This window comes from Columba livia, chromosome 5, assembly GCF_036013475.1.
Source record: "Columba livia isolate bColLiv1 breed racing homer chromosome 5, bColLiv1.pat.W.v2, whole genome shotgun sequence".
Classification (NCBI taxonomy): Eukaryota; Metazoa; Chordata; class Aves; order Columbiformes; family Columbidae; genus Columba; species Columba livia.
This window is the reverse complement of record NC_088606.1, coordinates 40,796,915-40,823,266: the sequence shown is the minus strand read 5'-3', so window position 1 is coordinate 40,823,266 and position 26,352 is coordinate 40,796,915. Positions and strand designations below refer to the sequence as shown.

The window sequence follows — 26,352 nt, the reverse complement described above, 5'->3', positions numbered from 1 at the left end:
TGCATTGGGAGCATTGACTCTTTGCTGGAGACTGGAGTTCCATAATCTTTTTGTGTGTGTTTTGCTTTTTACAGCAGCAATTTTTGCTAAGAACGAAGCACATGAAAACAGAAGTACTTCATGAAGTGCTGAAGGAACAGGAGTTGGTTGTGTGCCTGGATTTACGGCTTTCTGAATTTCTGAAAAAGGGCAGTAAAGAAATGGTGATAGTTGTATTGGTTTGCTTTCTTGAAGTATGACAGAAGCTAGGTGGTAACAAAAACAAAGGGGTTTTTAAGCCTGTGGATAAAAATCACTTCCTCTCAGTGTGGTTTTACTTTCTCAGTTCTCACGTTTCATGATTCTACTAGTTACCCATGTTCCTGAGCCTAAGTGTAGGCTAGAGAAGACCTGCTTTTCCAGGGTTACTCCCCCTTTTTCAGGGTTTTAAGTCACTTAGATGACAGACTGCTTCCTTTTTGTTATGTCACCTTTATTAGCCTCCTCAAATAAGTCAGCTTATGTTGGACTTTTGTGCCACTCATTTACAGACTTTGTTTCCTGCAGGGAAAGAAACTGAAAATGTGCCTGGGAAAAATCACAGAAAGAAGTGATTTAAGGGCAAAGCATCTGGAAAAGGAAAGTGGGCTGCATGAATGATTTAATTAGTTTGTTTAGGATTGCTTTGTAGTTATCTGTATAACCTCTCTTCTCTCTGGGCAGTTTATTGAGTTGTGGTAGTTTGTGTGCGTGTAAAGGAGAATCAGTGGTGTTTTTTGTTGCTGACTTGCAGGGGGAGTTATTCAGCTCCTTGGGGTGCTGGGTCTAGGCCATAAAACTTGTAAGAAATGTTAACTGTTTGGAAAAGATTAAACCAAGGTCTGCATCTGGGATAGCTGTGACTGTGAATGACTGCTGCCTCTCCTATAGTACTGTTTTGAGTCTTTGAAGCAGAAAGATGGCCCTGTCGTGCGTACCTGAGTAAGCACAGGTGGGTTTTCTGGAGTTGTCAGTGCAGGTGGCTGAGCAGCAGGTGCAGTGATGGGGGTCACTGTATTACCAGTGAAGGACTTTCCAGACATACTGGAACAGGAGGAGGTGGCAGCAGCAAGGTTGTTGAGGAGACAATGGAAATCAGTGCTTGTGCTGTTCCCTTGAGTTTGTTTGCTCAATATTTCGCCCACGTTCATATGTGTTGCTTCTCCTGGAGGACATGGTATACCTTCTGGCTGACAGGAGAAATTTCTAGGGTGTTCAATATGCACGTTGGCTGACAGATGCAAAGAGCTCCTTAAATCTAGGATGCATGAAGGGCAGATGATGGTAACGGCTCTTCTGTAAGAAGCTTATTCCTCAGGGCAGAGGGCAGGGAGTGCAGGAAGGGATTGCTGAGAGCTGGGCGCAGAGTGGTGACTGGGGGTGGGCAGGAAGCTTGGGTGGCTCCTCTGATATCCTCATTGGTTCTGTGGAAAAAAGAAATCTCACATCCTTTCCTTTGATTCATTTTAAAGCACTCTTTAAAAATGTTGTCCCTAGCCTCAAGCAGGAGTGAGATACAGCAATGGTGCAGCAGGGTCCATGAAGTAGATAGCTGCTGGAGTTTGTGAGGGAGAGAGGTTATTCCCAGCTCTGCTGCTAATTTGTTGCATAACTGTGATTAAGACATTTTACTTAATTGCTTCTGTGTGTGTTTGTTTGTTTTTTACCATCCAGTCCTCTTATATCTGGTTATAGATTGCAAGCTGTGTGAGAGCACATGATGCTACCTGCTGTAAGCACAGGACTTTTTGCAAGTACTGTGAAACAAATAATAAATAGTCCAGACAATATTTAGGGAAAGATTGAACACTAATCTCTTTACCACCTGCCCCCTTCTGCAGAGGTGTTTTCTGTCTGATAAATGCTGTGTGCTCACTCTGTCCTTCCTGTTGTATTTATTTCAATCATAGCATCTTTTAAATTGCTGATAAGTGGTTTTTTAAATATAATTTAAATCGGCTTACAACAAAACCATTTTCTAATCCCCTGAGAATGCGAGTATGTACTTTCCTGCAGTCTCCGGGAGATGAATACGTGGGAGGACAAGGTGTCTCAGGTGTTGTAGGCAGGAGCCTTCAGGCACTGGGAGAGGTGAACTCTCTGACCTCTTGTGGAGGTCACAGATACCTACTCTGTGTAAGGAGTCTGGGCATAAAGAGGTGAGACTTTTACATACAGAGAGTCTCTTTAAATCTTTCCTGGGGACTTAAATACACTACTTAGAGCTGTCCCCTTTTCCATAAGACTGGCATGTTTGTGTTCCTGGCAATGAAGGCTGAGTAGGTACAGGCAAGATCTAGAGTTACAGTTTAGAAATGGCAGTCGATGACTTTTAGAAGAGAACTGCTGTGCAAATCAGTGGTGAAGGGTAAAAATAGATTGATGTAGCGTGGGGCATTATGTGTGAATGAAGAAATCACAAATGAATTATAAGTGTCACCCAGGCAGGCTGATTAAAAGGCTTTTCTTTACCCTGCATAGCTGTGGGCTTATGTGTTTCTACTCTTGTTCTCAAGGTTCACCACCAAGTTCCCTCCGAAGCTTCACACAGACAGTGCACGGATCCATTTATACCAAAAAAAAAAATGCTGGTGAGAAGAAATGAAAGAAGTCAGGGAAGGGAATTGTAACATGGTGCTTTTCTTGAAGCCACATCTCAGTGCTCTTCTCCTCTGGCTCCCCTCGGCAGGGTTAACTGTGGGGAAGGCTTTCTGCGCCCTCTCTCGCAGTGTATCTTCTCCGTGTCCAAGTTTAGTTTGAACGTTTGCATTGTTTATAGAGCTCAGCAGGAGGTGATTTAGGATGGAGCTCCTTGCCATGGCAGTATTGGTATTAGAAACGCTGTGTTACAGCCTGTGTGTTTGACTTCTCCGGAGTCAGGAGTTATGTGAAGCTGCCACAGTTTCCTTGGAGCGGATGCCCGTCTTTGACACAAAACTGTGGACTTTAACCGTCTGTATTTAGGAGCAGGCCCAGCTCAGGGCCAGGGCTGTGGGGAGGGAGGGACTTTGGCAGAGCTGCAGAGGGAGCAGTCTTGCCAGCCCTTGCCCACATCCCTCTTTGGCTCTTTTCCTTGTTCTTGTCTCTCGCTTCTCGTGAGTGCTAAAGCCTGGGCAAAAGAGGGGAAAGAGCCTTTCCTATCTGGGAAGTGATGATTAACGATGAGAAACAGTGACCCTTACGCCAAGAGAACCACTTGTTCCTGCTTGATTTCAAACCCTTATATGAGTAACTGAAATGCTGCCCAAGGGAGCTGTATTTACTTTTTTTTTATTATTACTTCTCACTGAAGCACTTTCTTTGCCTGTATTCAGGCCCCGTGTGTGGATTTGGAGATGACTGATACATAACACTACCAGAAAGTCAAAAGTTGCTTCCTTTGTTCTCCTCTGTTGGGACAGATTGATGGGGGAGCATTGCAAGTCTTTGTTTGTACCTAATACTCTTACAGATAGTTCTCCGTGCAGAGGAAGGTGAATTGGTTCCATTTTCTACTATGAAGAAAAAAACCGCTGGACAAATTGCCTATGTGGGAGAGCAAAAGCAGCCCCTACGTAAAGTCTGGTATCTTGCCCACTCACTTTTCTTGTGAAAAAGTAACGCACGTTTGCAAATTGGAAAAATCTGCTCTTCATGAAGAAGTGATCCTGCACAATTCCAGGTCCCGAGAGCTCAAGGAATGGCTTCTTTGAAGCCTGCCCACACAGGATGCCTCTTTCTGTTGTGTCCCATAGGGCTTGCCTGCTTGTGGAGCTGGTCCGATTGACTCCATGTGCTGATGCTTAGTCTGGAATAAATCAGGATTGACTCTTTATGTGCCAGCAAACATGTAGCCATGTATCGTTTTTTCTTTTTTAAAGTATACATTCATTACACAATCTTCACAAACTTTGCTTACATCAACAAAAATCATTCCCCACACCAAAGTCAAAATAGTATCATCACAACACTGAGAAAGCTGGACGGTTTACACAGGCTCCACCCCTTGTTCCTTTACAACATTTGTATCTCTGAAGCCCAGACATTGTGAAGGTTTTCTGAAATCTCATGAAAACCTGAGTCAGGGCTGCGTTTACTGTGAGGATGATGGCTGAATGGGAGAAGTTGCTGCTTGCGATGTCTCTAACCAGGGTTGATAAGGTTACATGTGCCTTTCCTCATCCCTGCAGTATTTTAGAAGAAATTGGACCTTGGGGTGGGTGTGGAGAAGAGAAAATGGGGGGATCAGGCTGGCGTTAAGTGAAGAAGCATAAAATAATTATTAAATGGTGGCTAGGTCATGCTGCAGAAACTAGTGGGAAATTAACCCTCTATGTATCCTCTTTTGCAGGCCACAGGGACACTTGCAGATATGTGTTGCTGTCAGTTTTGAGTTCCCTCCCTATGGTTCCTGGTAGGAGTGCTTTTAATAGCCTCCCACCCACTTCCCTGGGGCTATGCAATGGTATTTATGGCCTCCATGGGATTGCCTTCCTCCAGGTGCATGAAGAAGAAGGCAGAGTGCAGATTCAGCACGTAGCTCCTGACAGCTGGGGCTGACGGGTCAGGAATGCAGTCCTGACAGCTGGAATTGGACTGAAAGCATACTGGAAGCACGCTGGGGAGGCCAGGAGGGGAGAGCAGGCAAGGGAGGCTGTGTGGAGAGATGGACAAACGCACACATGCCGTGTGCATGCGCATGTAGAAAGAGCCTACAGGGACCTTAGATTGCTCACGTTCCCTTTCTTCCACCTCCGTTGTGTTTTGTTTCATGTTCTCTCAACTGCCTGCAGCATTTTTAATAAATGTGTGTGCACACCTTTGCACAACCGTTGTAGTGGCACCTGGCAGAGCCATTAGAGCTGAGACTCAGCATTTCCATTAAAAACGCCACCCCTCATCCCACCTCCGCATTTATACAGGTTTATGAATGTGATGTAATGCTTCCTATAACTCAGCGATTCAAAACCTGTGGGCAAGTTGGTTTCTACCCTTGCCACTCTTGTGCCAAGGTGCGTCAGTCATAATGTGTGTCATGGGAAATGGTTCTCTGATGTTCTTAAAGTAGTTAACCTGAAATCAAATTGCCTAGAATTGGCCACTGCTTGTTACAAATTATGATGTTCTGGTCAGGGTTTCTTTCTTTCTTTTTTTTTAATTAAAGTGTGAGGACTGGTCCAGTGGTCAGACATAGCTTTGAATCTTTTCACCCCATGAATGCTGCTTCAAATTGAGTGTTAGCTGGAAACACCTTGAAATGTTGCAACAAGCCTGTGCAATGGTTTGCGTGAAACCAGTTTGTTGGTCTTGGAGTGGTTCCTAGAGGGTCAGGTAGGCAATTGGTATGAGTCTGCAATGGTGGTGGTGAGCAAGGCTTGTGAGAGACATGGAAGCTGGTCTGTCGAGGCAGAGACGTTCTGAATTGGTCGTGTGTTGGAGCTTGGGTTACTACTGTTGCTTATGTAGGTGAAATATTTTTGGCCTCCAGGCTTGACAAGACAGTACTCTTTGCTAGCAATGAGTGCTGAGGGACAGAAGGCCCAGGCTGGAGAGGAGGGAGAGGGTAGAAAAGCCTCTTTAAAAAATATTTATTAAAGAAAAAAAAAGTTAAAAGTGCGTATGCTGTGTGCACAAACAAGAGCAGGTGGGGGCATTGGGTGGGTGAGGGACAGAAACCAACTGTGGAGCTGAGTGTTTTTGTTGTTTGTGTGCTCTTTTAAGTCAGACGTCCCCTGCAGTTAATTCCATCCACTGCTCTTCAGCCCTCCCTCTGCCAGACCAACAACAAAAACCCCAACTCCTGAAAAAACAAACAGGCAGAGGAACCTGGCCCAAAGCCAGACCTTTGCATGTCAAGCTCAAGTGCAAAATGAATATTTCACAGCTGTGTTTTAAAGCCCTGGAATGAAAACTTTGCAGTGGAAATGCTGACAGTGCCTTAAGTAGAATAGTATACTGTAATTAGTGTTGTGTGTTTAAGGTGCCAAACGAAGCAGAGCAAAATGTAAAACTTAAAGCCTTTGTTTTTCTGCAGCAGTAACAGGAGGTCAGACAGTGTGTTCAGATGGTGGATTAGAGCCTACAATGTGTGCGCTGGTCCCCAGAGGTTAAACGTGCTTCTTCACGGCAGGGCCCAGGAGCAGCAGGAGAGATGTACAAACAGGGCCAGCTGTGAGATTTGGCATGCTGGATCAAATTTCCCTTATGTAAGAAATAGATGGCTATTTCTTAAATGCTGACACTCACAATGTACAGCTACGATGCATTTTCACGTATCAGATGCCACAGTGCATTGAAATGACTTTGCTGTGTTGCAGCACGGAAAACACGTTGGAGTGTGTGTAGTGGTGCTGAAAGCCCTGGGAGCAGAATATAGGGAGATGGACCTGAAAAGCACAGTGCTGTTGTGAAACACGGGCCCACTTTTGGAGTTCCCTGTGGCAGTGTATTTCCAGGACTGAAGGGTATGGGGGTCTCAAGTCAAGCTGTTAAAGCATTTTTTTTTTTTAAAGGCAAAAAGAACAGATGATTTTGTAGTCCCTCATCAGACAAGATAGTAACTGCTTACTTGATGTGCTAGGGAAGGCTTTCCAAAGGAGTACTCATGGATGATGTATCTGGGATTTCTGTGTCGACCACTTTCTCAGCAATGCGTGCTTTTGCACATACATTATTAATATGCCCACATTCAGGCAGGAGAGGGATGAGGGCAGGCACATTGTGCAGTGCACGATAGATGAACTCTGATGGATGTTGTCTTTTCATGCTGACTCGATCCTGCTAGTTAATTAAATGGATTCAAACGTTAACTGTGTTATACACAGACCCATGGGAAGACTTTTAAAATAGAACTTGTCTGCATGTGGGCATTTATTGAAGTAGCCATTCTGGAGTGGAATGGAATAATTGTGCTGCAAGAACTCCCTCTAAGGATGCTCTTGTTCATGAGTAAGTGCTCACAAAAGCATGGAGAGGAACGGGGAAGTTGAAATCAAACTGTTGATTCAATAATAGGGTTTCCCTTTCCATAGGGGAGCAGAGAGGAGAGAATGGGGGTAATTTTCCCAGCGCAAAGCAGCAGGAGTTCTTATCTGTGACTTTGAGTAGGGTGACCTCTTTACTGCTGTCTGTAAATGACCTTAGATGTCAAAAAGGTGTTTTGAGTGTAAGATATCAATGGGGAAAAAAGAATGGAGAACAAACCAAAAGACTGTAATAATACAGTCTGCCCTATTAATGCTTGTTGTGACCACAGCTTGAAAGCTGTTTCCTATTTAATCTCGGGAAGGATATAGTGGACCTGAAGGAGGTTCACAGAAGAGCATCAGAGCTGATCAAAGATATGAAATGGTTTTCAGGAGAGCCGTAAACTGAGTAAGTGAAGACTCTTGTACTTGGAACATAGATGACTTGGGGGTGATAGCATAGCTTCTTACAAAATCATGAGGCGCCTAAAAATGTTGTGGAGATTGACTGTTCACTCTATCTGTACAAGAACTAGGATACACCAAATGAAACTGATAGAAGTCAGGTTTAAAACAGGCAGTGAAAGACTGTTCTTCTTGCAACATGTACCAGACTATGGAGTTCCTTGCCAAAAGATGTTGTGAATGTGAGACTTTTAAAGACATAGTGTTTAAGTTCATGGTAGAGAACTCTACTAAAATAGGTTAAAAACTGAGATATTGTTGGGTTTGAGACTGGGAGATTGACAGAAGGTGAGGAAGAATCAAATTTGCATTCCCTGCTCCTAAACTTTATCCATACATTTGTTTATAATACCTTTCTTCCTGACTTTTCTCCTTCACTTACAGCTGCAAATGGAAACAGGGACCAGGGCTGGATACTGGTGTCTGATCCATGAAGTCTGTAACAGAGACATCTACTTGCTGGATGTGGTTTTGCCAAGCAGTAGCCTTCTGTCTAATGCCATAGGTACTGTGGCATATGGGCAGCCCTGTACAGTAACACCAGTTTTCTCCCCTTGATGGTCTTTTTGAGCACTGGAAAGTTGTGTGTATTCTCTCAAATGCTTTGTGTCTTTAGTTCCATGCTTAAATAAATTGCATTTGTAGAGAAAGATAAGCTTTTGGGCCCAGAAGAAACATCGATAGTATCAGAAGGCAGGAGCTGAGGTGATCAAGTTATAAAATTCTTTGATTTCTTGAGCATGTGAGTATGGGGTAGAGGGGCTGAAATACTACTGAACCCCTGCTTAGACTTCTGCTGGCTTGAGGAGGGTGATGGGGTGAGTGGCAGCATCATTCAGCTTACAGCTGAAACTCCTTAAGAGATGTCTCATGTTAAAAATGGCTTTCTCCTGAAATTTTCTTTTCCTCTCTTTCTCTAAGGTGAAGCCAGACTGCAGAAGTCTGATGGTGGGCAAGCAGGCATAGACACAGGAGCTCCCAGCCAGTAAAACAGCTGTAGGAAGAACACCTGTGAGCACAGGTCAGGCAGGACAGCCACTGTGGCTTGGTTGCCCCCTTTGGCACCCGTTCTGGTGGAAATCATTGCTGCGCTTGGTGCGTTTACTATCAGTTTCTAAGAGCGTGCTGCCTAGATGTGCAGGCCACAGCGTTTGCCTCCTGTACCTCCTGCCTGGCTTTGCAGTGTGGTGCAAAGGGCTGCAAACCATGGGAAGGAGAACAGTGTTTGCAGGGTAGTGAAGCTGGGCTGATCCTTCAAGGACTTCTGTGTTGTCCTTTTAGCAAGTGGAAACGATTGCTTGTGGTAACTTCCTCAGAACAACAGAAGGAGTTCACGCAAGTACGAAACCTGCTCTCCGAGAGCTGGGAGCAGCTGGTCATGTATCTTGTTTTCTGAAAAGACAAGCACGTCTGGCAGGGACTTTTTAGACCAGCCTTTCCGAAAGGATCATCTATCTGCACCTCAGTAGTAAGGCAGAGGTGGCATGGTTTTGTCACACGAGTGTGGGCCTTCCCCTCGTGCTGCGTGGGACTGTGCCTGAGGGAAGCAGGGGCTGCTCTCAGACGTGCCCTTCAACTTCCAGGTGGGACTGGGCTGCAGCAAAGCCCCTCTCCCTGGGAGGGCATGGCTGCCTTGAATACCTGTCAGTGTCTTGAGTCCTGCAGCCCAGGACTCTGCTGGTCTGGTCCTAGCAGGTGTGGGACCTATCTGACAGTCTTGCAATCTGACATGGAAGGAAGAGGGTTGGTGATCTGTTTAGGCACTAAAATTTCTTTACATGTTGGTGCAACTCCAAGCAGACAAATTTAGATTTAAGCCTGTAAAATGGGTGAATATCAGTTTTTGCAAGACAGGTGTTGGTGCGTAGCTGATTCTAGCTTTGGTGCCTAAGACTGTGTATTGAGCCTTCAAATTTGAAAAAAAGGTTGACCTTGAAGTAATGAAGATAAGGTGATTACAGGTAGCATAGTTGCAATGCAAAGTGAGCTGCGTTGCATGCAGGTCGATGCAGTAACACTTGAAAAATCACTTAGAGAACCTTGACTGAAAGTGCCAAATATTATTAATAGAAGCCTTGTAACAAATGTGGATAGCCAGCCTCCTCTCTGCACCTCTCATCTGGGTGTACAAAATGACATGTTTAATTTTGCATTTGTGTCCAGGCTTAGATGAGGGTGGTGGGGTGGCCTATTGATCACATGTGAAGGCCGGAGCAAGGAGCGACATGTCTGATGACTGTGGGAAGCAAATTTGTTCAACGTGGGAGCTATTGGTACTGAACATGGTGTCTCAGGTCTGCAGGGGGAACTCTCCAGGTCCTGTGATTATCTCAGATCAGACTTGGAAAGGTGTGGAAGGTGTTTCTGAGTGGGATGTGCTGAAGAGGCTTGTCTGAATGGCAGTGGTTATGGACATGTAGGACTGGGAGGCTGTGCTTGCCGCAGGAGGAAGTGGGTTCCTACCTTGCTGTAAGTTGTAACTTCAGAAGTGGGATGGTGGTGGACTTGTATCAATAAATTTGCTCTTTGCTGACAGATCTGAATTCTAGTTTGGGAAGTTAAAGTCAGTGTACTACTGCCCTAATTTACTATATGAATAATTTCTTTGTTTTAGCTGGCAAGTTGAGAGGAATCTAATTTGTACTGCATGGTTGCCTACTGTTTTTTTTTTCTGTGAAATGTTTTTATTCTTCTGTCAAGTTTTGTGGAAAGTGACTGACTATGTCTTGCCCTCATGTCACCTAGTCTGGAGGTTGGTCGTTGGGATAAAGCTGTGGTGTATTGTCGGCAGGATGATGGGAGTGGAGCTCACAAGTATTCTAAGATCAAATTTTAAATTTGTGTGTACTCCTTTGTGAAGCAAGTTGGTTTTAATACTCAAGTATTATCACATAGAAGTGTTGCAAGAGCATCCATTGGATAGGCTCATGGTATTGCTTTTCAGATTCTTTACATTGGCAAGGTATTGCAGCTAAGACTAGGTGCAAAAAGTGGGAAGTCTTTTTCAGAAAATTGATGATGAGTCTCGTGACACAGGTATCTGTTTCTGTGGCTTTAGGTCCATCAATGCCAGTGGTATGGCTTTGATAGCTGTTGTCTTTTTCCAATGGAATGAGTGATCTGTTGGAGGCCAGAAGATGCTCGCTGGCAGTAGAATAATTTGACCTGAAGACTGAGCTACTCCTTTTGTGTCAAGCTGTGTGCCGACCATAGGAGAAAGGTGGACTTTCCACCTGCTGGCATTGTCACAAGTAGTCTATTGACAGAGCAGCATGAGGCCTCCAGAGACCCTAGAGTCCGAGAGGAAGCTGGAGCAAGTATGACGTTGTCCTGTTGATGGGGTGAGAGTGCCAAATGAATCAGTTGGTGCTCTTGCTCAGTTTCTCTCAGTCTTAAAGACAAGGATGGGACAGATCTTCCCACACCACCAAGTACAGGGTGAGTTTCAGAGGTACAACTGGATTGATGTAGGTGCCAATAAAAGGCAACTGTTTTTCTTTTCCCTGGCTTTGAGCTTGCTGTGGCTGCCCCAGGCTGGCAAACAGAAAAAAAAAAAAACCTACAACATGTTTCTCTGCTGGTTTGGCCTGTGGGGCAGGCTGTTGCCATGCTGGTGCTGACACATGGGAAGTGGTGCAGGGTGGCACTGGGACAAGTGGGATGAGGGAGGAAGAGATTGTCCCCTCCAGAGCCGGCAGCTGTAAGATCAGCTCAGCTGTGGTGTCACACTGCATGCTGATAGGCTTGATAGACATCCTTGCAGAGCAAAAATGTACCAGTTAGTGAAAGTAGGCTGCTGAATTGCTGCTGAATAGCTGCATAGCCAAGGTCAGGCCATGCCTTTTAGGACATTTCCAATTACAGCCAGCCTGAGCTAAAGCCTGTGCTGAGCAACCTAAGCACAACATTGCTAAATTGATGTTTGCTGACAGCATCAAGTAATTGGTGCCTTATCTAGATCGGAGCAATTGAATGACACATGCCTCTTCCACTTCCTCCTTTGCTGTAGGAATGTGGTTTCTGTAGGAATTTAAACCTCTCTTAGTTTGATGCGTTGGAAACTACTGATATGAGCTGGAGTCTCAGCAGTAGAAGTATTGAGTTCTTTCTCTGTATTTGTGAGGCTGCTTTGAAAAAAGTGTATTTTGAAGTATTGTGAATGAGCCTGGAAGAGTAGACATCCTTCCACCCTCAACATTTTTGTTCCAACATTAGGTTAGAACAAAACTATTTCCTTTTTTTACCAGTGGATCAGTAAATGCATTTTTAATTGTATGTTCTTATACTTAACAAAAATCCAGTGAAGTTTTGTAAAAGCCATGTTTCCAGAGATACTAATTTTGCAAGGGAACGGGACAATTTGATGTTCCCTCATACCACCTCAAAATATCCAGGGTATATTATTACTAAAGGGGAAAAAATATCAAGTTGTTCCATGGACTGGGATATGAAATCTTCCACTTCCCATGTCACTGGTTTGAAGACAGGCCAAATTTGAACTAGCCGAAGCATGAATGGCTCACTTTAAGTGGTGGCACCTCAGCCCTGCTTTACATGTTGAAGCAAGGTGGTTCTTTGTGTGGTGTTACTTCTGTCACCTTCGCTAGAAACCTGGGCCATGAGCTCCTTGAGACCTTGTTTCTTCAACTGAACTCCTTGGGTCTGGTAAGCTGCATGTCAGGGTGGCATGGGGAACCTGCTCTGCCCCTGCCTTTTGTGCACCATGTTGGTATAAATACAAGATGTTAATCTTCAGGGCAGCTATTAAAGATAGTAGTAATTATTACATTAGTAACTTCTTATGCCACGTCCATGCCCTTAAGGCCTTAAGCAAATATAACTTAGATGATGATAATTAAAAACAGAAGACTGTGACCCAGTAAAATCCATGAGTTTGGCAGGGACAGCAATGCTGAGGAGGAATGTATGCATCAAATATATAATAAATAAAATCAAGCTGTGTGAATGTAAAGGAAATAGAATATTTTCGTGTCGGTCAAAACAACTCCAGGGCTGAGAAATCGTTTGTGCTCAGAGGTTGAATCCTTTCATGCCACGAACCAGATTTTGTACAGTGTAATCTCACTGCAACCTTTTGCTTTGGTGTAATTGCTAAATTCTGATGCTTTCTCCCATGGGGAGTGCTCCCCAAAATGTTGTGTCATGTCCATCTGTCCCTCTCCTTTCCCCTTTTGTTTTTGCTTTTCCTGGCTTCTTGCTGCAGAGGCCCGATTATGAATCTTCATATCTTCTGCGTAGCTCTTCCTAGTTGCATTTATTTTCCTAAAAATAGTTGAGGTCTTTGCTTGGAGGGGAAAGAAAACATTTTTGGATTACTGTCTTTTGCATGGGTCATTGGCACGTGGGCTTATGAACCCAGTCATGTAAGCTATTCTGTCACTTGAGATTCCTGGGGAGGGATGCCCTGGTCCATTAGATGTGGTTTTCAGTTCAAGCACTGTGGGGAAAAATTGAGTATTTAGTTCCTAGGAATACAGGGCTGGGACCAGCCTGAACCATCTGTGATGGATGGTGGAGATAATGGGTCAACCTGGAAATGTTTTTTTGGGAAAGAGCTCTGGAGAAAGTGGTTTGCTGCTCTTGTTGGGAAGATGAGAATCGCTGGGCAGTGAATATGCATCTCAGCTTCTCACCAGTACTATCTGCTGCTTGCAGTCCTCTGTCCTTGCAATACTTTGCAAGGCTCTGGAATAGACAAAGCGATTGATAACTTCTTCTCTGTACCCCAGCAGTATTTTACTGTGCATATGTTGAAAACTGAATAGGGTTGCTTCTGTGCCTGACTGCTTGTTGGTGAATTTCTAGGAGCTGTGATTCTTCTCGGTGCCACTGTGAACCAGACCATCAGCATCTGTGGATGGGTCCATTTGAACTGCACTCATATTTCATGATACTTCTTTTTTTCTTTTTCACATGCACTAGGTGACTTTGGAGAAGGTGTTGGGGATAACTGTGTCGGGAGGCAGAGGATTAGCCTGCGACCCGAGAACTGGCCTCGTTGCTTATCCAGCAGGGTGAGTCACTAACCGTGTTCTTCAAAGCTAAGATAAACCAGCACTGATGTATCAACATAAAGATTCAGAGTATTTCCACTATGGTCCTCTAAAGGAGGCTATTTACCTCTCTTTTATCTTTTAAAACCAGGGAATTATGAGACTCTGCACTATTAGCGTAAGTGGCAAGGGAGAGGGATTGCATTTTACCTGTCAAGTTTTAACAGGATCCCTTTTAATGGAAATGCTCTCCCTCTTCTGTATCTAAACTGTATGTTAAGTTGGGGGCTTTTTAACTATACTCTATAGTGTAGTGAACTTGCACATAACTCCATGCAAAGCTCAAACCAGTGAGTACTTAATGGAGCAGGTGATGCTTTCAATGAATTGACGAAAGCTTTCTTATATAAGCCCTGCAATTTATGACCTACCACGTTTCTCAACCAAATGCAGAGACAGATTTCAAGCTGCCAGTCCCTTCCATGTGAGTTCTCTGGAGTACAATACATATCTCAGCCGTGGTCTAAGTCCAGATAGAGATATCCAGAAGGAGACTTTGATGGACAGCAAAGAGCTACCTAGGGAAAGTTGATAGCTGAGGGTTGGAGAGGTGGCTTTGTGAGTTGCATGTTTAGCAAAACATAGACATCTGAGAACAGATCCTGATCTCGCTGAAGGTGGAGCTCACCCAAAGGGCATGTACCTGTGGAGGAGCAGAGCATGGCAGAGTTGCTGGTCTGTGGGATGGGACTTGTCTGAAAGAACATAGGCCCTGAAAAATTTCTGAGGGACTGTGAAAGAGGCAGGTAGAGGTCTCATAATAGATTGCATTTTGAAAAAGCTAGGAAGGAAAAATATTTTACCTTGCATGGCTGCTAAGATGGGGTATTTCTGTGGTGTAGATGAAAAGATATGGTACTGTAGTGGAAGTTGATTGGGAAGGCAGAAGAGTGACTCTTCGTGAAAAACCTTCACTGCCTAAGGTAGTGCTGTGTGGGGATACTCCAGCTGGCTGGGTTGTAGAATTCTGTATGAGCTTGGCTTTTATTCTGAGCTAGTTTATTTTGCTGTTCAGCAAGCTACAGGAGAAGATGAAGAGCAGTACCTCTAACTGACACTGCATAGGCATAGTCTTAAGACATGAAAGCTGGAATTAGAAGAAAGTAACTTCCACAAGAATTATAGATGGAATTTTCCAGTGTACAAGAAACAGGCTAGCCAACCTTAAGGATTCTGTGTTTGTGGCCAAAATGAGAGATGGTGTCAGTAAAACTGGCTAGAAATTTTTGTCCTTCCTGCTGATACCCTAGTGCACAGAATCCCACAATCTTTGTGGTTGGGAGGGACCTCTTGAGATCATCTATGCCAACTGCCTGCTCAAGCAGGGTCACCTAGAACAGGTTGCCCAGGACTGTGGTCAGGCAGCTTTTGAATATGTGCAAAGATGGAGCTCTCTGGGCAGCGTGTTCCAGTGTTTGACTACTTTCACTTTAAAAAGAAAAAAAGGAGAAAAAAAAAATAAAAGAAAAGTGGGGTCTCTGTCCACCCGTCTTGTGTTCAAATGTAATTTTCTCTGTTTTAACTTCTGCCCATTGCCTCTTGTTCTTGTCAGTGGGCAATTGGTTAAGCTGAAGATAATTTGCAGTCTGCATCTGCACTTGACAGCGTCCTTTACGCTTGAACTCTTTAGAGCCAGGCAAATATGTGTGTGTTGCCTCTTCCTCTGCATCTTTTCTGACACTGTGTTCATGTTTGAAGAGGGCAAGGAGAGAAGAAAACGAGTGCAGTGAACAGCTGTTTTGGGTTCTTGCATAGCTAAAGATAAATTAAATTTGCTAATAGCAGTGTCCTCTGATGAGCTTGTGCCTGCGTAACATTGATTTAATCAAGCATGAGTACTCCTGGGAGTTGTTTTGGGTAATTAAAAGGTTATGTGGTTCCTTAGGGCCTTACAGGGGAATTCCTGTTCTTACTTGTTGGTCGTAGCATCTCATGGCCTACACAGGAAACCTATGGAATATTCCAGATGTGTGTTGTAACAATTGAATGGCTTATATGACTTGCTGCTTTAGTGCCATGGCTGGCCTGTTTTGTGATGCTGCTCTGATTTGCCACAGTCAAATGATCTCTAACAAATAAAACAGTAATTAATGAGTCAAAACATGAGAAGGGTGCTGGTGCAGACCTTACTAAGTGGTTGGAAGCTCAGTTTGTCGTTGTTGTTAGTTGTTTTTTTTTCCTAATTTCCAGTGAATTTCTCTCACCTGTGTGATTTGCAAGAATCCTGGCATTTCTGGTTCATTTGCTTTGTTGTATTTATTTTTGTTCCTATTTGTTTGAATTTACTGGACACCAAAGCTTCTTACATGAGGCTGATGTAGCAGACTGGATATGGCTCATGCACAGTTGGGTCATGACCTGGCCATGCAACTTGGTCATCTTCAGCTGTGCTACAGGTACTCCAGTGATCTCCTCAGCCCTCTGCTTGTGTACTGAGGTTTTGCAATCCTGACATGCAGATGCTTTGCTCCTCCAGTCTGTCCTACCTCTAAAATCTGAATTTACGTAACAAATCTGTATTTTCCTAAGAACACTTTCAACATACCTAGATTCATTTGGTTGAGATCAAAACAGTTGCTCCAGGCATCCTGACTTCATCTGCGCCAGGCATACAAATAACTACGTGAATGAAGACTTGTGCATGAGAAAGTTTGGCCTTCCTCGAGCAGAATCTTAACTCTGGTCTCTAGTTTTCCATTTTTTTTTTCTTTAATATGATTGCTTTTCTGAATTTTCTCTTTCCTGGAGTTTCTGAATCTCATGAAAAAAGCAGTTCCCAATGCCTCCCAAGCTCATTCCAACTCCAGAGTGGTACCAAAGAGCTGAGCGTTACTTTATTATTGCCTTTCCTTTTCACTGGCTTTTGAACCTTTCATCCTGTCTCTTCTTTGACCCTAATGAGGCTTTTCTTCTGGCAGTGTGTGACAGCAGCTTTGCTGACTCCAGTACTGTTTTGGTGGGATGCTTGTGTTATAGAAGGCTTTTTCTTCATGCTTTTTCTACTAGGATTCTTCGTGTCTGCCGTAAAGGCTAAAGACACCAAATACTGCAGATATTCTAGGCCATCACCTTCGTATAAGACTCTTGTCTTTGGAGATAACACAGGAGAGAAAATTACATCCTCTCCAAAGGTCTTACAACTGCTTCTAGTACTCACCTGTTCTTATGTTGGTAAGTGAAATAACCCCAAAGTTTCTTAATTTGATCTCTGTTAGGGTTACGCAGTGAGTAATGAAGTTGGTCTTGTGGGAGGAGTGAGGTGGAACAGAAATATACTGAATATTTTCCTTCTTGTGATAGGACTGATGCTCTGTTGTCCTTTTCTTTATTTTTCTTTTCTTCTTTGCTTTTTCCCTGCCCTTCTCTCATTTTGGTTTATTCTCTCTTTTTTTTTTTTCAGTAGCTAGTTGAGGTTCTGTTTCCTAGAAACAAGGGAAACAAAGCTAAGAAAATCCTCTGAGGATGACTAGCATTAAAAAAGGAAAAAAATAAAACCGAAGGGAGGGCAGTGTCTATCCATTTAAATTCTAGACCAGCTGCTCAGATAGCTGGAGTCAGCTTATCTGTTTAGGGGTTGTGTTTGCTGTTGTTTTTTAGGCCTCGTAGATTGGTGTTACTGACTGACTGATCCATTTTGCTTCTCCTTATTCTTTTTTCCTTGGCTCTCAGTTGGTCATGATAGCTGGTTTGGAGCCTTGTCTTCATGTGAGGCACTTGCCTGCTGGAGGGAGCAGCCGGTGCTCTTTCTTACATAGGAGCAGCAAAGGAGTGCTTTGTGCTCGTCAGCATGCAATGTCTTTTAAACACTATTCTGTTATCTTCTGACCAGCTTAAGCCTCTCTCTACCTCTGCTCATGGATTCCCAGCCATTCTGTTAGAAGTCAGGGGTTTTTCACATTAGCGTCACTTGCTAGGGAAATTGGTATTTGATGCATAGCCAATGTAATTTGATCAGTCTCAGCTTGCATGTTCTTCCCCTGGCCTTCAGATCTTTGCATAGCTCTTTACATACAGCAACTCCTGCTGAAGGCAGACATGGGTTTAATATAGTGAATCCTGTCTGAGACATAGCAAAATAAGTTTCTTTGGGTTTCTCTCAGAAAATAATGTAGCCAGTACAGACGTAGCCCTCTGGCTAGCTCTGTGTGTGCACAGTGCATCTGCTGAACAAATTATTTGGATGCCCCTATATTCTGTGCTATTTCAGAATGTATCACTCTTGTTTGTAGATAGGAAGGGAGAGACAATAAAAGAAGGAGCTATACAGTCTTCTATACTTAAGTACTGTGTGCACTTTTGGGCACCACAGTATAACAAGGATATAAAGCCGCTGGAGAGTGTCCAGAGGAAGGCTACAAAATTGGTAAAGGGTTTGGAGGGGAAGCTGTATGAGAAGCTGCCAAAGTCACTGGGTTTGTTCAGCCTGGAGAAGAGGAGACTGAGAGGAGACCTCATGGCAGCTACAGCTTCCTCACAAGGGGAGGAGGAGGGGCAGGCACCAAACTCTTCTCTTTAGTGACCAGTGACAGAACCCAAGGGAATGGCAGGAAGATGTGCCAGGGGAGGTTTAGGTTGGACATTAGGAAAAAACACATGGTGTGAACAATGGAGTTGTCACATGCAGGGACAGAAGTTGGACTCGATGACCCTTGTGGGTCACTTCCAATTCAGGACATTCTATGAGTCTATAATCAAAGATAAGATGAAGTCTTTTTTCCTGCTGTTTTTTGCCACAAGATCTTGTTGAAGATCTAGACTTGTTCTTGCTTCAGCTCTATCACCTTGAGGGTTTTTTGAGATAGGACAACTAATATTCAGAACTGAATAGTGGTCTAATGTGTTCACAATCAGAAAACTGCACATCTGTCTGGGTTAAATTTATTTTACTGCTACTGTGCTGTGCCCATTGGATGTCAGCGCAGCAGCCGCTCGTGTGCCAACCTGCTCTGCAGCAGAGTCAAGCCACAGTCTCTTCATTTCACTTTGTCTCCCGCTGTTCCACTCCTCAGTTGATTTGCAGTGCTGAGTAGAAGCCTCTTAACTCTGTCAGCTCTTCTGAGTCATTCCCCTCCTGGCTCCCTGTCCACCGGCCCAGGGAGGGAAATGTCAGGTCCTGCACCGACAGGCCAGTGACCACAGTCTGCGTCACAGTGGAGGGAGGAAGGGGAGAAACACAGCGGGAAGTGAGGGAATTGGTTTTAATCCAGCCAGGAGTCTGCTCAGCACGTGTTGACCTGTCTCACATAATTGAGTGATAAATCCCACAGGAAGCTGAAAGAGCGAGGATTTTTCTTTTCCAGAAGTGGTTGTTGGTTTGCTCCCAAATACCTCTTTCCAGTTCTGGTAGATAGGCTGTAAGGCTAAGTGGTTTCCAGCCATCCACATGTGGAGTCTTTTGGAAAATTTTAATCATAATTTTCCATCATTATATAGATAGATTACTGCACAACATAATAAATTATAATCTTAGAACAATTTCCCTTTACTTTAAGCTGCATATGACCTACAATGGAAGAATAACATTTAGGATAAACATTGCATAACTTTACCAGACACAATGTTGCCTTGCTCTTTGTTTCCTCTTTAAAGTGGAAGTCTTTGGTCAGTGGGGTACAGGAATGAATTGTGAGAGGCAGACCTAGTAGGTGACTGCTGGTGAACAAGGCAAAGCACTGTTCTGTCAAGAGTTAACCGTTGTGGCTAGGTTAGAACTGGTGGCTACATGGACAACAAAATCCTAATTTGTAAGATTACAAGTATTCTTGCCTTATTGCAGAGCATATTTTTCTTATCTAATTGATCACTTTGCTTGGATGCCACAAAGGTGGTTGCCTTTAGAAAGATGTAGGTACACAGAAGGAATCAACTTATTTATAGACCCAGTGTACCTTTTGATATATGTGCAGTTTGTGCAAAGCTCTGCTGCTCTGTGCAGGTACAGTTCTTAATTAATTTTTCCCTACAGCTGTTGAACTGTATCCCAAATGCAATTTCAATGGGTACAACAGGGACACTGAAATACTTGAACTCCTGGGTTGCCAGTAGATAGATCTAGTGCTGTGGGTACTGGCTCCTTCTATTTTACTTGACCTAAACTTCTGAAGGAGAATTTTTTGGGCCAACTTCGTATGTTCTTTTTCTAAAGGAGAATTCTGTGGTGTTGTAAAGACTACAGAAACCTACCTTAAAATGAAGATAATTTCTCATCTGTGGTTCAAAGCAAATTTCAGCATCTTTGGTCACACCAGAGGCAGCTTGCTTTATCCTTTTTAAAATGGGACAGTTGCCTTTCAAGACTTAGATGTCTTTACTCTCCCTGTATCCCAGGATTCTGGACTGTTAACGTGTTTCTTGTGTGAGCCTACTGTGCTTGTACCTGCCATCTGGGGGGAAGATTTTCCAGCTGGCACAACTGTGGTGTTGAACCCGGAAAGGAAGATAAGAAAATCCCCTTCATTGAGATTGTTAAACACAATTTGCATTGAAGAGCTGGGTTTGAGTTGGGCTATTACAACCAAACCAAACCAATTTTTCTGTGCCAAGAGGGAACAACTCCAGGTTTCAGTGTCCTGAAAGTGTCCAAAAAGATAATGAAAAGTAACCAAACCCTTCCTTCCCTTCCCTTTCCTTTCCTTGGTAATAGCAGAACTTTCAGAAAGAAGCAAGGATACTTTGTTTAACTCTTAATCTCTCCATTTTAAATACTCTCTGGAGGGAAGGGAACATATCTGCACTGAGACGTGAGGACCTGAAACGTAAAATACTTCCTTGTACTCCTTGTTTTTATTAGTGTAGATTGGTCAGGGAGGGTGGGCTGAGGAAGGCTAATGCAGTCTTAGTTTCTGGCAAGTGAGCAACTCTTTGCACTTAGGACAAAAGAATGGAGATCCCCTCTGCAAGAGTGCTTTATTCTCAGGCCCAAGAATCGTTACTTTGATGTTTTATTTTGCAGAGGTGGGTTTACAGGGGCTATGGCCTCTCCCCTGCTCTCTTGTTGTTCACCTGTGAGATTCACAGGTAATAATCCTGCGGTGCTGGAGCAATTAATTGCCCTTTTCCCATCTAGGTAGCAGCTGGGTCCAGTCCTCAACTCGCATCATTGTACTTCAGACAGAAGAGACCCTGTCTAGTGGAGTAGGTGGTATCTTACTGGTCTGAGCTGTTTCCACGTGCCTGTAGAGCTAGGCAAGAATTTCTATGTTGTTTTTTCCTTGGTTTCCTTTTTTTGTGACTGCTGGAGTCTCTTCCATGTTGCATCCATATGTCTCTAATAAAACCACACCTAAAACATAGAGTTGTTTGCTGAATGGATGTGTATTGATCCAGTTGAGTTGTAATCTCACTTGGTTTGGCAGAAGAGGAGATGAAGAAGCAAAAGAAATGGTACTAGTGACCACCTAGAGCTGCAGGCAAACTCCATCCTTAGCAGAATGGAGTTGAGCCTGTCAAATGGACTTCCAGGCAGTTTCCATCAGCCAGCCCCTGTGTGTGTGTGTGTGTGGGGGGGGCTTTTGATGTCATGTCTAATTAATTTAAAATTATACCTGTGACAAACAACTTAGGATGTAATATTTGGTAGTCTTAAGTAATGAGATAGCTGCAAACCTCCAGACCTGCAGCAAACCTGCTGCCCAACAGAAAAAGGAGAAAAATAGGACAAAACCTCAAAATAGCTGCACAGAAAAGCTTCTTACTAAACAGAGGGAGGAGACTGTGTTTTAAGTCTCTGCCAAAAGTGCTGCCATTTGTGCTGCATGCCCTGAAGCCTGCAGCATTGGGGTGCTGTGAGATTGCTGGAGGGAAGGGGTTGGGAGTGTGAGCCCTTGACTCCAAGAGCTCAGCTGCTGCCTGGGGAGGTGGTTAATGCCATCTTTGTCAGGAGTGGAGTGAGTTGAAGCTCTTGTGGCGGACAGCAGGAATCTTGTGGGGTGCTTGGCTGTAGACCCTGTGTGACATTGGACCTTGTGTCTCACTTGGTGTTGAAAAACTAGTCCAGGCAGTGCTGACGTTTGGTGTTGCCAACTCCCTTTAAGACAAGCTGCCATCTTGTTGTACGTAGAGCTGTTGTTTTGATGTGCACAGAGCTTCTGGTAACATCTCCAGAGTGCCATATGCTAATCCAGCCTTCAGGTTACAAGGGGGTGGGTTGCTCTTCTTTCGCCAGCTGCTACAGCCTTGAGTGAAATACAGATGAAATGTGACACTTTGTCCCACAGTTACTATTTGAGGATCTGGCAGCAGGAGTAGGTCTGATATGGCATCCTCCCTCAGTCCTCCAGGTACCAATGGGCTTGTTTATCCCCTGTCTTTCTGCAGAAGCCATCTGATATGAGCCCCTTCTCCCAAAGGGCTTCCTTTGTACACCCCATCCTATCTGGGGCGAGCCTGTGCTCATCCATGGCTCTGTGCTTCCTCCTTTCTGTCTGGCACCAGGAAAGGGCCGGACTCTGCAGCTGTGCTCAGCATAGGAGTGTGCGGCTGCATCCCTCTGTTGCTAGAGAACCCCCCAAGCATGGAGCAGCCTGTGCTTCCTCTTGCAGCCCCTCCCATGGGAGGACCCATCCTGTTGATGGGCAGGACCTGCTGTCTAGGCTCAGAGTTGTATCAAAGTTGAAATCGGGTGACCCTTGGTAGCAGAGTTTGCTGCCGTTTTAAAAAAAAGGAGCAAACAACAACAACAAACCAAACAAACCTCTGAAAACCACAACAGGAAACCTTGACCTGTTTAGATTGCCAGGTGGGTTTTGACATTTAGATTTAATTGAGAGTTTTTCAAGGGAATGGTGCAATTGCAGTGAAGCATTTTGGGAAACGTTTCACAAATTTGGTTCACCAGGAATTCTGTGGAGACAGGGCGTGTATGAGTGGGATCAGGTACCTTTCCCCAGAACAAATTGTCTGAGAACATCACCTTGGGACATGGGCAACCCTGCTTTGAGTTGAGCAGAAAACTGGGTTCTGTTCAGAGATGAGCTGGTAACTCTATTCTTCCTTCCCACCTTCAAAATTACAGCACTGGGGGCAGGAAAATCATAGAATAGTTTGGGTTGGAAGGAACCTTTAAAGGTCATCTGGTCCAACCCCCCTACAATGAGGAGGGACATCTTCAACTAGATCAGGTTGCTCAGAGCCCCGTCCAGCCTGGCCTGGGATGTCTCCAGGGATGGGGCATCTACCACCTCTCTGGGCAACCTGGGCCAGTGTTTCACCACCCTCATTGTAAAAATTTTCTTTCTTGTATCTAGTCCAAATCTCCCCCGCTTTAATTTTAAACCATTGCCCCTTGTCCTATTGCAAGAAGCCCTGCTAAAATGTCTGTCCCCATCATTCATATAAGCCCCCTTCAAGTACTGAAAGGCTGCAAGAAGGTCTCCCTGGAGCTTTCTCCAGGCTGAACAACCCCGGCTCTCCCAGCCTGTCCTCACAGCAGAGCTGTTCCAGCCCTCTGATCATTTCTGTGGCCTCCTCTGGCCCCTCTCCAACAGGTCCATGTCTTTCCTGTGCTGAGGGCTCCAGAGCTGGACACAGGACTCCAGGTGGAGTCTCACTAGAAGTATGTTGTTCTATATTTATTCTATATGTTGTTCTGTGTTTGGGATGACACTGAGAGTTTGGCTGAAGGACAGGAAGACTTTTCTCAAAAAAGCCAGAAGTGGGGAAGGGGCAATGTATTGTAGGACATGGAGAACTGAGACTTTTTTTCTCTATTTTTAGTCTGCCATGGGACTGGGTGGTAGAGAAAAATCACTTTGCTTCTCCCACGTAGCACCTTTTTCTAAAAATAAGAATAACGGTTTTCTATTTTCACTATTATAGAACTGTAGATAATAGGATTTGGGTATTAAACAGGTGACTTAAAGAAAAAAAAAAAGATTATTTAAAGCGTTCTTTCTTGTACAGCAATCCTTACCCTTGCTACTTTGCACACTCTTCTCCCAACACCACATACTAGCCAGCCCTCAAGGCAGTAGACTCCACGAAGACATGTTGTGCTGCTTCTTAAGAACCTCTTCATTGTGCTGCTCCTGCTGAACGTCCCATAGCTGGTTCCGTGCATGGGACATAGGCTCAGGGGATGTTGTGGTAGGTATATGCACAGAAAGGTGAAGATGTGATTCAGGCAAGGAATTCCAGAGGCTGCCTGCTCCTCTGCCTCCTCCTTTGTACCTGCTCCCAGCGCTGAGCAAACTTAGTTCTTGACAGAAAGAGGAGAGCAGGATGGGGCAGTGGTGGAAAGAAATGCTCTCAGAATGGTTTTGTAGAAGGAAGCTCTGCACAGACATCTCCTCAGTTGTGCATTTTGCTTTTTTTTTTAAATTTTTTTAACATAAGAGCAATTTCTTAGATTACTTAAAAGTAGTAAGTAACGGCTTTTCTTATTCCACTCCTATTCTATATGCCTTTGAACTCTGACTCTTCAGTACCACAGCATGGCACACAATTAAGTATAAGCCATTTTTGCGCTTAACTGACAACAAAGTTGGGGAGGATAGTTTTCAATGTAAGAATGAACTGCAGGACCCTTATTCTGGACCAAGGAAGGCTCCCGCCTGCAGTGTGCATGCAGGCAGTGTCAGTGTGCTCTTACCTCCCATGATGGAAATCCTGGAGAGGGTTTTTTTTCCCCTGTGTGTGATACTGCAGCGCTGGGAGTGAGCCGTAAATGAAGTTTGGCAGTGTGGGTAGGTCAGGTCTAGTTAGGTAGCTTCAGTCCCACGCTGCCTCACACAGCTGGTGTGGCAGCTCCAGGCACTGGCTGTGCACTGTGTGTTGGGAGGCCAGGAGTGTTAGCTGAGCCCTCAAGAAAGTTTATGTTAGAGTGTGGATTCTTGCTGTTGCCAAAAATGTTAGTGATGAAGAAAGCAAGAGCAGGGAAATGGGAATGCTTTTATCTTTGCAAGGCTGCAATGAAAATTCTTGTGACAAAGAAAATGCACTTAGCTGCCCTCGAAGCTTCCCTGTGCTGGATTCCTGAGGCTGTGTGCAGGGAAGGGTAGAGCTTCTTGGAGGAGTCCTGGGGGTTTTCTGCTGGTTGGGTTGCCTGACAAACCATATTAAGGAGAACTATATGTGCTTGTTACTTCTTCCATCCTAGTTCCAGGGCAAATATTCCAGTTCCCTCAACATGAGAGTGTTATCATGCCTGTCAGAATAGCTACAATAGTTGCTGTTTTGATGATTATATTGGTCATAACTGATTTTCACCTGCCTTATTAAGAAAAATGCTGACTGTCCTCACACTTTCACTATACCAGCTGCATTTGATTTTTAAATTGGGGGGCAAGCTAGAAATAATCCCTTGTAGATGGTTAATTTATTACTTAGTGCTTGATCTCATTAACCAGCATGTGAACGAAAGGGAAGTGGCTATTTAAAAGGGGGGGTGGGGGGGAGCAAAAAATAAAAGCAGTCCCATGGTGAGGGTCACTTGTAGTTTATGTGCAAAGAAATTGAAGTGAGAGAACAAGCACGTCTGCTTTATTTAACAACAGAGCTGAACACTCTGTTAGAGCTCTGCAATGGGAAGCTTTCACAGGTTTGGAAAGCTACTGCACGCTAGTGGAACAGGGAAGAGGAGCAGTTGCGAAGTTCACACCACATTGGCTATTTTGGAACATGTAGGCGTTTTCTCAGATTGGTGCTCTGCAACCCCCCAGGGTTTGCCTGTTGCCTGAGAAAGGAGCGGGATGGCATAGAACAGGAGTGCCCCAAAGGCCATGTACCTGCAGGTAGCAACCTGCTCTCTTTTCTACCTGCTCTGTGTCTCTCCAGCGCTTGCATCTCCTAGCAACCAGCGCCTTGGTGCAGCAACATGACTTGTTCCTGAGCCAAGTCCTGTGCTTGCATAAGAACGAGGTGGGGGGGGCAACAGGGACTGAATAGTGAAGTCTGGGATGAAAATGAGATACCAGTCTCCCCAGCTGGGCTCCACCCTTTCTAAGAATCTCAAAACAGGCACTCTGTCTCCTGGCAACCTCAACACAAATCGTGGAGTTTAACTTAAAAGAAGTACATACAGTGCAAAGGACATACCCTATCACCAGGTGTGAACAACAGGGAGTAGATCATTTTCCTCTTCCTGGAGGACCTGGCACTGTAGATGGTCTCAAGTTTCAGTCAGATCAGAAAGTCAACAAGTTGAAGGTGAAAGAGCATCATTTTAGGCATAGCTAAGAAGTGCCAAGAAGTGGTGTATTTTGTTTATTGTAAGCATGCCCAGAAGTGCCCTCACTATTGCTTAGGAACCAGGCGTAGGACATGGCCCTTCCTGCTGGCTGGTGCTGGCAGCCATTCCTTGCAATGTGCACGCACGTGCACTGGCCTGTTTTGCACCCGAACCTGGTTCTTTTGGCTGGTAGTCAAGGGCCCACAGAGCTGATCCAGCCACTGCCTTGCCTTTGGTGTCAATTGTTCCACTTTCACAATGCTGACCTAATGCTTCTTAGTCTTGGACTCTAACCTGGCCACGTTTCTCTGTGACAAGAGATGTATCTATATGAGGAAAGTAAAGCTGAGCTTTATCGTGTTTGCCTCTCTTTCCAGGAAAGCTGTCTTTTCAGATCTGTTGACAACTGATGTTCATTAGCTACTCTGAGGAAAAAATTTTAGTGCCTTTAAAATTCTCAATATTATGCTGAGATACAGGCGGAGATAAATGCTCATCTTCCATTAAAGCCAGAACCATCACAAGGCTCCTAAAAAGCTAACATAGGCAGAATTGAATTTTGCCAGCCTGGCAAGGTCTGTGCAGCGGTGGTGCTGGGACAGGGAGCTGGCAAGAGCTCTGGATGTTTGAGCCTGGGAGCCACAGGGGGCTTCTCCAGGGCTGTGGCACTGGGGAGAAGCTGACT

The 26,352-nt window shown here is 44.5% G+C and overlaps 1 protein-coding gene across 6 annotated transcripts in view; it reads left to right on the top strand.

Annotated features, from left to right (window-relative positions):
- Positions 1-26,352, top strand: part of MAPKBP1 (mitogen-activated protein kinase binding protein 1) — a 103,530-nt gene that overhangs the window by 18,308 nt on the left and 58,870 nt on the right. For all 6 annotated transcript variants that reach the window (XM_065064577.1, XM_065064578.1, XM_065064573.1 and 3 more), the window contains exon 3: positions 13,371-13,462. In XM_065064577.1, the coding sequence (XP_064920649.1) occupies positions 13,371-13,462 (92 nt within the window). The remainder of the gene's footprint in view (positions 1-13,370; positions 13,463-26,352) is intronic.